This window comes from Marmota monax, unplaced genomic scaffold, assembly GCF_021218885.2.
Source record: "Marmota monax isolate L192 unplaced genomic scaffold, Marmota_monax_Labrador192_F-V1.1 WCK01_AAM20220418_F8-fsc00091, whole genome shotgun sequence".
Taxonomy (NCBI): Eukaryota; Metazoa; Chordata; class Mammalia; order Rodentia; family Sciuridae; genus Marmota; species Marmota monax.
The window spans coordinates 6682197-6694385 of record NW_026692434.1 but is presented as its reverse complement, the minus strand read 5'-3'; the positions used below and the strand labels follow the sequence as shown (position 1 = coordinate 6694385).

Below are 12189 nucleotides of genomic sequence, written 5' to 3'. Positions count from 1 at the left end.
TAAAATGGTAAAAGTGGCAAATTTTATGGTATACATGTTTTACTATAATAACAAAATTAAAGTATTATACATTTTTAGGTCAGTTTTGATACTTCTCCCTATTTACGTTAGCATTGACCAAGACAAACTGAGATAAAGGTAAAAACCATGAAAGAATCTAAGTTGAAAAAACTCATTCTAGGATAGAGTTAAACACTTGCAACCTCTGTTTCAGCTAATAACCATGGTTACATCCACATTAAGCAAACATGATGATCTGGCACTGTGTTAGTTTTTTGTGTCTGTGACTGAAATGCCTGACAAGAACAATTTAGAGGAGAAAAAGTTTATTCTGAGCTCACAGTTTCAGAGGTTCAGTCCGTGGTCAGCCGACTTCATTGCTGTGGGCCAAAGGTGAAGCAAAGCATCATGGGGAAGAGCATGGCAGAAGAATGCAGCTTAAGACATGGTGGCCAGGAAGCAAAGAGGGAGAGAAGGAGGATTCAGGAGGACAAGCTATAACCCCCAATGCATGCCCCTAGTGACCCACCTCTTCCAGCCATGACCCACCTGGCTACAGTTACCACCTAGGATGGTAATCCTTTCAAAGTATTAACCCATTAAGTTACTGGGTCACAACTCTCATAACCTAATTTTTTCACCTCTGAACATTCCTACATTAACACAGTAACATTTAGGGGACACTTTGAATCCAAACCATAACAGGCACCAATAAGAAAACAATCAAATGAGAAAACAAAAAGTTTCATCTTGTCTCAAAAAGCTAGCAAATGTAGTTAGGCCAACTATAGACAACGGAGCCAGAGTCAGACATAATGAGATAAAAGGTTTTAATTTCATGACTCTAGCTCTGCCACAAAATACAAATACTTGAAGATCTGCTTTTGCTCTCACTCAAGTAGGAACAGATGTTAACTAATCAAGAATCAGCATGTATCTCATAAAGCAATCCTCCTTTTCTCACTGCCTCAATAAAAAGCACTGCAAAGCTGCAGCACAAGCTAACAATGGGAAGGCTAATGCCTAAGAATTGTTCCTGGAAGATCTAGTACAATTGAAGTTACTCTAAACACTCAACAAGAAACAGGGAAACCAGGACAGACTGGTATCACAGGCTCCTAACTCCCACCTTCAGAGTCAACTCTGGAGAAATAATAAAAGCAAACAGAAAATTTGGATGAGTGAGATACGAAAATCCCCAAAAGAGTGGAGGATATCTTGAACTGGTGTTGGAAGGAAGCAAATGGCTTCAGTCTGAGGCAGAAGATAACTAAAGGGTAACTAGGAGACAGGATGGAGGAAAGTTTTTATAATTCTGCTGTTGCTTCTTTCCAGGAGATATCATCAGGAAAATCATTCTTTTCAATTTCCCTGTCAAGATCAACAGCTAACTGCCCTTATAGATGCCCCAAAGATAATAGCAGGTGGGCATTTCTGATGTGAGAAAAACATGGCCAGACCCTCCTCCCCAACTCTTCCAAACCCTCAGGGCTTGGATCATAATCTCTTCCTAGTGCTTCATTTCCCTAAGAGTTTAAGTTAAACTCTGAATAGAAGCACGCAGCAAAAATAAAGGAACAAGAGTAATGAGTTTCAACCCATTCTTTATCTTTAAAATCTCAGGACCTACACCAAAAATTGGAGCCTGGTATTCAGTTTTCCCCCAATAGATGTTATCAGAGGAGAGAGACACCCAAAGGTTATAACTACCAAAGAAAAATATCCAACTGGACAACATATGGCATGTGAAGCATAATTGTTGAAAAAATCAACTCAAGAATTTAAAATAAGCCTAGTAAACATGTATAAAGAGATATAAGAGAAATATTAGCAATATGAAAAAGGAAAAAGCCAGGTGCAGTGGCACACACCTATAATCCCAATGGCTATGGAGGCTGAGGCAGGAAAATCACAAATTCAAAGCCAGACTCAGCAACTTAGTGAGGCCCTAAGCAACTCAGTGAGACCCTGTCTCTAAATAATGTACAAAAAGGGGCTGGGACGTTGCTCAGTAGTTAATCACCTCTGGGCTCAATCCCTGTTACCAAGAAAAAGAAAAAAGGTACTAAAAATATATGAAATGAAAATCAGGTACTAAAAATATAACAGCTAACAAAATAAAAATAAATTAAGAACAAAAATGAAAATCACAGCCAGCATAAAGGAAAAAATAAAATTTATCAAAGTAAGATAGACAAGGTGATAAATAATCTCAGAGCTGTAAGAATCAATGGAAGAACTCTCAGAGAACTACAGAAAAAGAGACAGAAAACATGAAACAAAAAATGGAGAGATACAAAGGATAAAAGTAGAAATGCCAAATTTCTGAATAATAGGAGTCCCAGAAAGAGATAAAAAATAAAATGGGAAGAAAAAAAGAGTGAATACAAATTTGCAGAATTAAAAACTGAAAAAAAAGAACATAGAGGGCAATCCATAATAATGCAGAATTAAACGACACCATCATCTGGTCAGGGTAGAGGAGGAGAAGGAAATGCCATGGAGACAAAAAGGATATGAGAATGAAGGGAAGGGGAGGAATGGGAACAGGAAAGACAGTAAATGAATCGGACATCACTTTCCTATGTTCATATATGAATATACCACCAGTGAAACTCCACATCATGTACAACCACAAGTTGGGATCCTAATTAGAATGTATAATGTGTCAAAATACACTCTGTCATATATAGCTAAAAAGAACAAATTTTTTAAAAAAGAAAAAAAGTGTATAATTTTAAAAAAGCTACACTCACATTTTCCATTGTAATATCATTTGAGGCATTCATCAGATTCACACTTTTGTCAACAGCTACAATCCCAACTACTGAGTCCGGCTGTGTTACAGAGACCCTGAGAGAGACTTTCTCAGAAGGCTCAGCATTAGCTTTGCTCCAAAACAGCTTTATCTAAGAAAGGGATAAAATAGGATTGATTGATTTCACTTTTTAAAAATCATTACTTACATACTCTACCAATAACAGATCAACGACTCAAAATCTAAAAATTTCTTTATTTGCCTTGGTCCAGGGATAATTCTAAAACCATACATAAGAAAATAACAAAAAGAAAAAAAAAAACTATTCCCTCATACTTGCAAGTCAACTTCTCACAGTGGTTATAAATCTGAATTATCCTTCCCATCTCTCTTCCCTGTCTCTCTCCCTCTCCCATTCTTCATCCCCCAGCCAATGCTTGACATAAGACAGCAGTGTCTACTACACCTGGAAAGGACAACATCCTAGAGGGGCACACAAAAGAGGAAAGAAACCTAAAGTACCTATGTGTAGGTGACCTGGACTTGGGAATAAACACAGAGAGCTCCCAGAGGACTCACAGAACTAGCTGGGCTGTGAGATATGGGGGTTCTGTCCAAGACCTTTGTGTCCTATGTCTCCATGGCTACCTGAACTTCTTGTCATTATACACAACGAAATGTGGTCCTACTACTTCTTAGAAACTGTCAGTCATTGCATGACTGCTGAACAGAAGGGCTTTGTCATGAGGCCCCTTCCCACTGGGGACTCTCATTTCATCTAGCATCTCTACATTCCCCTGTATCAATGATGGCACCATCTGTCCAAGGTGGCCTTAATGCCACCCTAGGCTTCATTAAACTTTGGATAGGCTTCTTCCTGACTGTAGCCCCCAACATTCCTTTCCTTAGAACATTTGCTTTAGACAACTGGCAATTCAAAGTCTTTCTCTGACTCTTTAAAATGTAAATATCCTGGTGGGAGCCATCCTCTCAAAGTGTAATCATAAAGAAAGGCAGAGTCCCAGCTATTTTCTTAGTCTAAATGGGAAAGTGGGAGCCAACTTCAATAACTACCGATTAGCAAAAACTGAGGGTCTAAACACTTACCAATATCCCCACAACAACCTCCAGTACTTTTATTTTAATTCACCCAATGCTTTAACACTCTCCTGCGTTTTATTTCAATAGACTTGAATTCAATCTCTAGTCCACTGTAGAGTCTTGAGTTAAAGTATTCCCCTCCTGCCTATCTGATCTGGTGCAATACACTCCTCAAGCCATCATATCTAGTTTACTTTCTTCACCTACACTCTAAAAGAGAGAGGGGTTATAGGGTGGGAAGTAGTGTATTCTAAGCTGTCTTAGACCTTGTAGTTCACTCTATTCTCTGAACCTCAGACACCCCATGGCTTCAACTTACACTTCTATGTGGATAATTTCTAAACCTACATCTTCTTATCCCTTTCTGTATCTCATTCATTCATTCCATTGTCATCGTTGAACATCAACAAAGATTCACAAATTTTCTCCTAAACACTTTCTATTATGATTCATGCAGTTTCTGCATAGTGCAATAATTGTTGCATAAAAGTTTAAGATATATCTTTGCAAATGGAACTGAAACTAATTTCCTATCCCATATGTCTAAGAAATTTCTTGAAATATGCTATCAATACACTCTGCTTCCTCAACGTCCATGATCCTGTACACTGTTACTACTTTTAGAGCTCGATCTCACTTTCAGAAATGTGTCTCCTTGGTTAAGCCTCCATGACTCCTACTTTAAAATTCATTTTTGTCAAGTGACTACTATTACTAGAAGTAAAAATTGGGCTCTGAAGTTAACAAAATATAGTCTTTTCTTTTTTTTTTTTTTTTTTGTAGTTGCATGACTTTTTTTTAATGTGCTCATTTTGTATGCAGTGCTAAGAATCTAACTCAGTGCCTCATATGTGCTAGGCAAGCACTCTGCCATGAGCCCCAGCCACAACCTCTTTTTTTAACAATTTTTAATATGTAGTTGGACACAATACCTTTATTTTATTTATTTGTTTTTATGTGGTGCTGAGGATCAAACCCAGGGCCTCGCACATGCTAGGTGAGTGCTCTACCATTGAGCCACACCCCCAACCCCTGTGTTTTCTTTCTTAAAAAAGAAAAATATCTCGTGTCTTTTCATCAGACAAAAGTAGAAGTTTATATTCTGATAATCAAAGTTAGGGTTAACAATCTCAACAAAAGAAAGCATGGAAGAACCATACTCTGTAAACCACTGCTTTAAAACAATGAGGACTAGAAAGACAGTAATTTTTAGTAAACTATGGCTGATCCATGTGAGATGATTCAATCATGTTTTTTTTCAGTTAGGGGCCAAGGCAGCTTTCTACACAAGCTGATTACTCAGGCTATAAAAAGCACTGATGCATCTGGAGGCCAGGCTTCACACAGGTCCTCATGTGCAAGGTGACCAAGTATATTAAAAAATCTGTCCCAGGTTAGTTTCCAGCTGATGTAATAGATAAACCAAGCCCAGGTCTGCTTCTTAAATTCATTGCAGATGGCCTCACTTCCTCACTCCATGGCAATGTCAAACCACACAAATATTACGGTGCCACTGAACTTCACAACCGAGCAACATCAACTCAACTATTTGAAAAGTTCTGAATGGTTTCATGTTTTTAAGTTGAAGTCTTACAGCCAAGAACATTGTGTCACAAATAAGACCCATAGAGCCAAACAATTCCACATGCAAAAACACATATGTAGGGGCTGGAGTTGTGCCTCAGTGGTAGAGTGCTCACCTAGCACAGGTGAGTCACTGGGTTCGATCCTCAGCAACCCATAAAAATAAAGGCATTATGGGGGCGCTGGGGTTGTGGCTCAGTGGTAGAGCACTTGTGTGAGATGCTGGGTTCGATCCTCAGCACCACATAAAAATAAATAAAATAAAGGTATTGTGTCCAACTACAACTAAAAAAAAAAATTTTTTTAATAAAGGCATTATGTTCACCTACAACTAAAAAAAATTTTTTAAATACATACATAGTAATTAAATACAGAAGAGGTTTTACCATAGTTTTAAAGGGAATAATATATCCTCCCAACCAATTCAGCTTAGTGATACTTTTCTAAAGAAATAGTATATGTCTCAGACTTCACTAATATAAGGTTTTCTTTTAAATATTATTATCTAAATCTTACCTTATTTTTAAAAATAAGCTGAACAGGAATTTTTAAGACATCATTTATAATTTCTCCATCATCTTCAACATAATACACAATTATACAAGCCTTTGGTGCCCAAGAACTTTCTGGTATTAAAGAGAAGGTTGTTGTATTTTGTTTGCCTACAGCCACCAACTGTCCCTTGGATATTACCTGAAAAAAATAATAGATAAATTTAATTTTTGGCTAAAGCTAGTAAGGAGCTCAATTGAAGTTATATTTATCATAATTTTAAGCAAATCCATAAATCTTGACTTAAACCAGTCTTGACACCTTTTCAAATACAAGAAAACCTACTTGACAGATAATATAACCTAAGAAATAGAAATTGAAGATTAAAACAATGCTGATTGGAGTAACAGCTTTGTAGTCAAAAATCAACATTTTTAATTCTCAATTTATTGGCATTTTTCATTTTTATTTGTCACGAAACATTTGTGCATACTTGTGGGTCATGGTATGATATTCAATACAGCATGTAATGATCAGATTAAGGTAACTGGCATATCTATCCCCTCAAACAATTATCATTTCTTCATCTTGGTAAAGAATCTATTTTTGATTGGAGAAATACAGGACTCCACTGGGAAAGTTGGATTTAAAATATTAAAAGCCATCATGCCAATTTTTTTTTTTCAGAGTAGAAATTAGAAGTTTATTAAAGGACAGCAGAAAAGACTTCTCCTGGAGGAAGAAGGGGACCCAAGAGGTGGAATCCAATCATGCCAATTTTTATTTTCTCTTATATTTTACAAATTTCTACCCAAGGATGTATATTATTAATCTAATAGAAATGTGAATTTTAAACACAGTGCTAAAATTAATCGTCCATTTTACATTAGAAATGCAAACACAGATGAAAAAATTTTTAAAAATATTTTGATTGCAATATAAAAGGGACAGCCTAATTTTAAAATAAATTCAGTGTAGACATAATATAGATACCACTTAAGATAATTATATAATAAATCATAAATTATAATAATATAATATATATAATTATAATAATTATATAATAAATCATAAATTTAAATTCATAAATCATAAATTTAAATTACCATATAGCTAAATTCCTTCAATTGCTTGTTGCCATTGACCACCAATTCAAAAGGTGATCCCACCTTAAAAAAAAAAAAAAAAACTCAGTTAATATGCACATATCAATGGCAAGAGAGTCCAATTGTACTGTAATTATCAGGTAAATTATACATATTACCTTTATATTTTCATCTCTTGCTTTTAGCTGGATGTATGTCTTACTGGGAGATGTAAACATGCCATGAACTGCCATGCTACTTACACTAGCAAGAAAATAAGCCTAGAGCAAAACAAAGAAAGCCATAAATTTTCACCTTGAGTAACCTTGAGAAAAGATGCTGTCTGATGAATAATTACTAAAAGCCAAATTCACTTTCTTTTTTTTTGAGCAGTAAAAATACATTTACCAGATACTCATCTTCATCATTTTATAGCTATACCATCAAGAATCTGCCAATTTGAAAAACACAGAGTCTTTACTATAATAACCTGGGCTGGGGTGGGGGGTGTCACAGCTCTTTTTCAGAAACAAAATTTATTTTATCAAGAAACATTCTGATAATGAAATAGAAAAGGAACCCTTTCCTTTTCCACAACACACAGCTCACAAACACCTCACTCAATCCACCAAGGTTCAGAGTGAAAATCAAAGAAGCCACATCTGTGGAGCACCCTGCTCAGCCAGGGCCCTGAATGGAGCAGGACAGAGTAATCAGAAGGCAGGCAACAGGGATGGCTGAGGATTCTCAAACCACTCTGGGAAAGAAAGCTCAGCAAAGGTTTTACAAATACATAATCCTCTTTGATTCCATTTCCTGCTAAAATAAATTCACTTTTATTTTTATTTTTCAGTACTAGGGATTAAACCCATGTTTAATTACGGCCTCACTCATGCTAGGCAATTGCTCTACTGCTGAGCTATATCCCTACCTCTTTCCTATGTTATATTTTTATATGGCTCTCTAAGTTACCCAGGCTGTCCTCCAACTTGTGATCCTCCTCCCTCTGCCTCCTGAGTAACTGCCATTACAGATGTGTATCACACACTGAAAATAAAATTTCAAATGACTAAAAATCAACCTAGACCCTGGTTTTGTGGAGCTTCTCCATCATATCTTCACATTGTTATATTTTACTCTGCTCTTAAAAATGAACTTACAAGGAAACATTCAGGCCAATCCTTAGTCACTGTCATCAAATTATTTCTAACACTTTCTCCCACTTTAAAAAACAAAAACATGTCCACTTCCTTTGCACTTTGAGCTCTGATAGGTTGAGTATCTACACAGTTACAATTGAGATGATGGTGTCCCGGAACCATAATTGTGGGAAACAGAGGTCACCTTCAGCTGTAGCTCACTGGAGTTGTCCAGGATTGGGAATTCAATCTTAAAGATTCCATTTTGGGGGACCGTATAATTCATGATCTGGACAGTGTCCATGTCCTGATTGCCACGGTTCTGTCTGCTCCAGAAATCGGTTTTGTTTCTCTGTGTCACTGTTATGACTACATTATTTCTTCTTTCTTCAAGAGTCAGTTGGTTGCCATCAGAACGGCTTACCTTCACCTAATTGTCAAAACAAGATATTTTTAAAATAGGTAATTTTTTTAAAAAATGATTTAAGTTCAGCTGGCTGCAGTTTCCATCTGTAATATCCCAAGACACTAAGTCTCAACAGTTATTGATGGCACTCTCATCTTCAGATTCATTGGCCTCTCTGTAGGAGGCATCTAGAGGCCCACGATCCTGCTTTCTTAACATTATGGCTTCCTTGACTTCCATGGCTCCACAACAGTCTCCTTCATTTCATACCTCTCCTTGTGCACCCTCTCAGTGTCCTTTATGGTTCCCCTTTCCTCTCACAAAATATGGGAATTTGTCAAGGCCAAATAATCAGTAAACTCTTCCTCAAAGGTCTCAGTGTTCCTAGGTCTTAGCTTGTTGTTTCCTTGGGATTATACGGCAAATTCAAAAACCCTGTTTTTACCTTGCACTGCATCTCACAACAAAATACCTCCAATTCCCTCCAAGAAATTTTCACTTGGCTACCAGTCACCAGGAACTCAGCATGTCTAACACAGAACAACCATCTTGCCTTGCTTTTTTCATTGATACCCCAATTCTTCAAAACTTACTTTCCGAATGTTCCCTCCCTCAGCCTACCTCCAAAATCCAAAGAACACCAAGTCATATATTTCTCTGAATCTACCTGCCACTCTCCCAGCCACCACCACGAGGCTCCCCATCGCCCCACACCGAGGCTGCTTCCATCCTCCAGCACATAACCCCAACAGTCCTACTCAAACAGTTTCCGCCATATCCCTAGGGTATAAAGTTCAAATCCATATGGGAGACATTCAGGATCCTCTAGTTTTATCACTCCCAGAAACAATGCTCAGCTGGGACTGCAATTGTCCAATCACTGTCTTCTGAATACCTCCGAATTTGCCAACCAGCCTCTCACTATTGTTTGTTTGTTTTTTGTCTCAACTCATCTTGCTCCCCACCTCCCACCCCCATGCCCAAACACTTAAAACTCTACTAATCTTTAACAAAGCGTTCAGAACTTCCTCTTCCATATAGTATTCCTTAACCCCCATTCCTAACCCAAACCCAAACCTTCCTTCCTGAACTCCATTGTTTCCCTCATCTGGAAACAAATGTCAGCAGCCTTGTGATTTTTATCTTTCAAATTGTCTAAATTATTGAGATAACTGAAATCAATAGCTATCTAAAACTTCTCTTCACACATTCAACAAGGATCAGCCCCTCCTTTCTTTTAAACAAGAGTTAGCTAACTGGAAAGCAGGCATGCCTATCCAGTATTTTTGTAAATATAGTTTTACTAGACTATAGTCACTCTCATTTGTTTACAAATCGGCTGTGGCTACTTACATATTACAATGACAGAGTTGAGTAGATGTGACAAAGACCATATGGCCCAGAAAGCTAAAAATATTTACTATCTAATCTCTACAGTAAAAGTTTGCAACACTTGCTTTAAATCCCTACAGAAACTAACTCATGACTGAATCTTATACTTCCTTGAATTATAGTTCTGTGCATATTTTCTTGTCACCATCAGAAAAACCTTGAACTAGGTAGCACTGGGTCTTTCTTAGCTCCATAAGCCCTGCCTTGCACCACACCTTGCACTCTGTCAAAATGTATTAAAGCAACAAGTGTTAATTCAACATTTTTTTTTTAAAAAAGAGATTTGATGTTAAATTTTAAAGCTGTATCTTTTCTAGAAATAAAATTAGCATTATAAAAATCAGATTTAAGCCCGGTGTGGTGGCACACACTTGTAATCCCAATGGCTTGGGAGGATGAGAGAAGAGGATTGAGTTCTAAGGTGAGGTGCAACCCAGTGAGACCTTATCTCTAAACAAAATACAAAATAGGGAAACAGGGCTAGGGATGTGGCTCAGTGGTCGAGTTCCCCTGAGTTCAATTCCCCAGTACCAAAAAAAAAAAAAGAAAGAAAGAAAGAAAAGGGATTTAAATTAAAATTTTGATCACTATCAAATCCCTTCAATTAATAAAAGCTTCAATGTAACAAATCTAACTTAAACTGTTTGCTAAATAAATCTCTAGGAAGATATTTTGTTGTTGTTAGAAATGACTCTTTTAGAAAAAGTAGGCCCAGATCACTTAGAAACAATTCTACATACCTCACATATCTAAAGAGAAAAGGTAATATATCGAATTTTTGACTAAAATTTTTGAAGAAACACTGAGTATACTCTTTCCCATTCTGTTTCATTCAACTGAACTTACTGCTGCTATGGACTAGTAATAAATATACCAACTTACAGTGGCTGTGAAGTTCAGAGTTGGCTTCAAGACAGTAGGATAATCAAAAAATTCAATGATGTAATCATGTTGCTTGAAAAACACATTGGAGCTTGCATTTCTTGAGATGCCTATTTTGGAAATTGCATCATTTAGAATGAAAAAGAAATAATTCACCAACAGCTTCTATCCACCAAATCTTTCCATCTAAGCTACTTGTAAAAGAGGCTGAAGATATCAGGACACATAAGCCTCATTTCTATACTGGCTTAACACACAATAAGAGAACCACATGGTCTATTATGTTCTCTGTGGACTGCTTTTAATTAAACACTACTACCATCATCCTCCCTCAGTGACATAGACACACAAAAGCAGATTAGGGCCAGTGACAGAATAGTCTTTTGCTCTTCCAGTGATTGGTTAAAGTTGTTGAAATAACAACAGAAATGTACAAATAACTAACATTTTTTTAATTAAAGGAGAAAATCATCTAGAACCAGGTGAGATTTCAGATTATGTTAAGTAATTTTAAAAAAAGGAGAAGGTGACTGGGGTTGTGGCTTAGCGGTAGCACATTTGCCTTGCATGTGTGAGGCTCTGAGTTTGATTCTCAGCATCGAATATAAATAAATAAAATAAAGGTCTATCAACAACTAAAAAAAAAAAAAAAGAAGGAGAAGAAAGAGGAAGAAGAAATAATAGCTGAAAATGTAGGCCTTTCTGGGTGGTTTTCAAGCTAAAAAGAGACTAAAAATTGAAAAATGCAAATAGCTATCACATGTGATTGAAGCACAAACTTTCACAGAAAATAAGTTTCACTCCTATTATGAAAACATCTCACAAGTTATAGTCTTGAAAACTTCAACATTAAATAGCATCTTTTAAAAAGCAACTAATGCCCCCAAGTGAAAGTGCAAGTTATAAAAAGAGATTTCAGAGCAGCAACACACAAGTAGCTTTACCTTCAAGTCAATGTCCACAAACCTGTAAGTGATTCTGTCACTGTGGCTAGAATTTCTATTGGCCCAGGAGTAGAGAGATCCGAGTGTTCAGAATGTCCATCTGAAAAGTCCATCACCTTTTTTATCTCTTCATCATTAAAAGAGAAGTTTGCAGATCCATTTATCTGTTTTGTTTAAAAGTTCAGTTTTATTCTCACTTTAGCAATTCAAATAAAACTCAAACTAAGTCACAACACCACAACGGCTCCATATTAATCAGTGTTGTAAGTGGGTAAATTCTCACTTTTCCAATGCCACAAAGTTCTTGATTTTCTTACATTCAATTTTTTTGCTAATTTAGTACAAAATCTTATTTTTAGGAAAAATACACATATTTTCCCATCACGAGTTATAAACTGAAAAAAAT

The 12189-nt window shown here is 36.5% G+C and overlaps 1 protein-coding gene across 17 annotated transcripts in view; it reads right to left on the bottom strand.

Annotated features, from left to right (window-relative positions):
* Cd109 (CD109 molecule) overlaps nucleotides 1-12189 on the bottom strand; it is a 228338-nt gene that overhangs the window by 111768 nt on the left and 104381 nt on the right. For 15 of the 17 annotated variants that reach the window (XM_058578868.1, XM_058578867.1, XM_058578879.1 and 12 more), the window contains 7 exons: nucleotides 11806-11947; nucleotides 10840-10949; nucleotides 8365-8589; nucleotides 7200-7301; nucleotides 7042-7104; nucleotides 5960-6136; nucleotides 2757-2909 (listed from right to left, as the gene is read on the bottom strand). In XM_058578868.1, the coding sequence (XP_058434851.1) occupies nucleotides 2757-2909; nucleotides 5960-6136; nucleotides 7042-7104; nucleotides 7200-7301; nucleotides 8365-8589; nucleotides 10840-10949; nucleotides 11806-11947 (972 nt within the window). Of the gene's footprint in view, nucleotides 1-341; nucleotides 381-2756; nucleotides 2910-5959; nucleotides 6137-7041; nucleotides 7107-7197; nucleotides 7302-8364; nucleotides 8590-10839; nucleotides 10950-11805; nucleotides 11948-12189 lie in introns of those variants that run through there. The other 2 variants (XM_058578880.1, XM_058578881.1) reach the window with 2 other exon arrangements.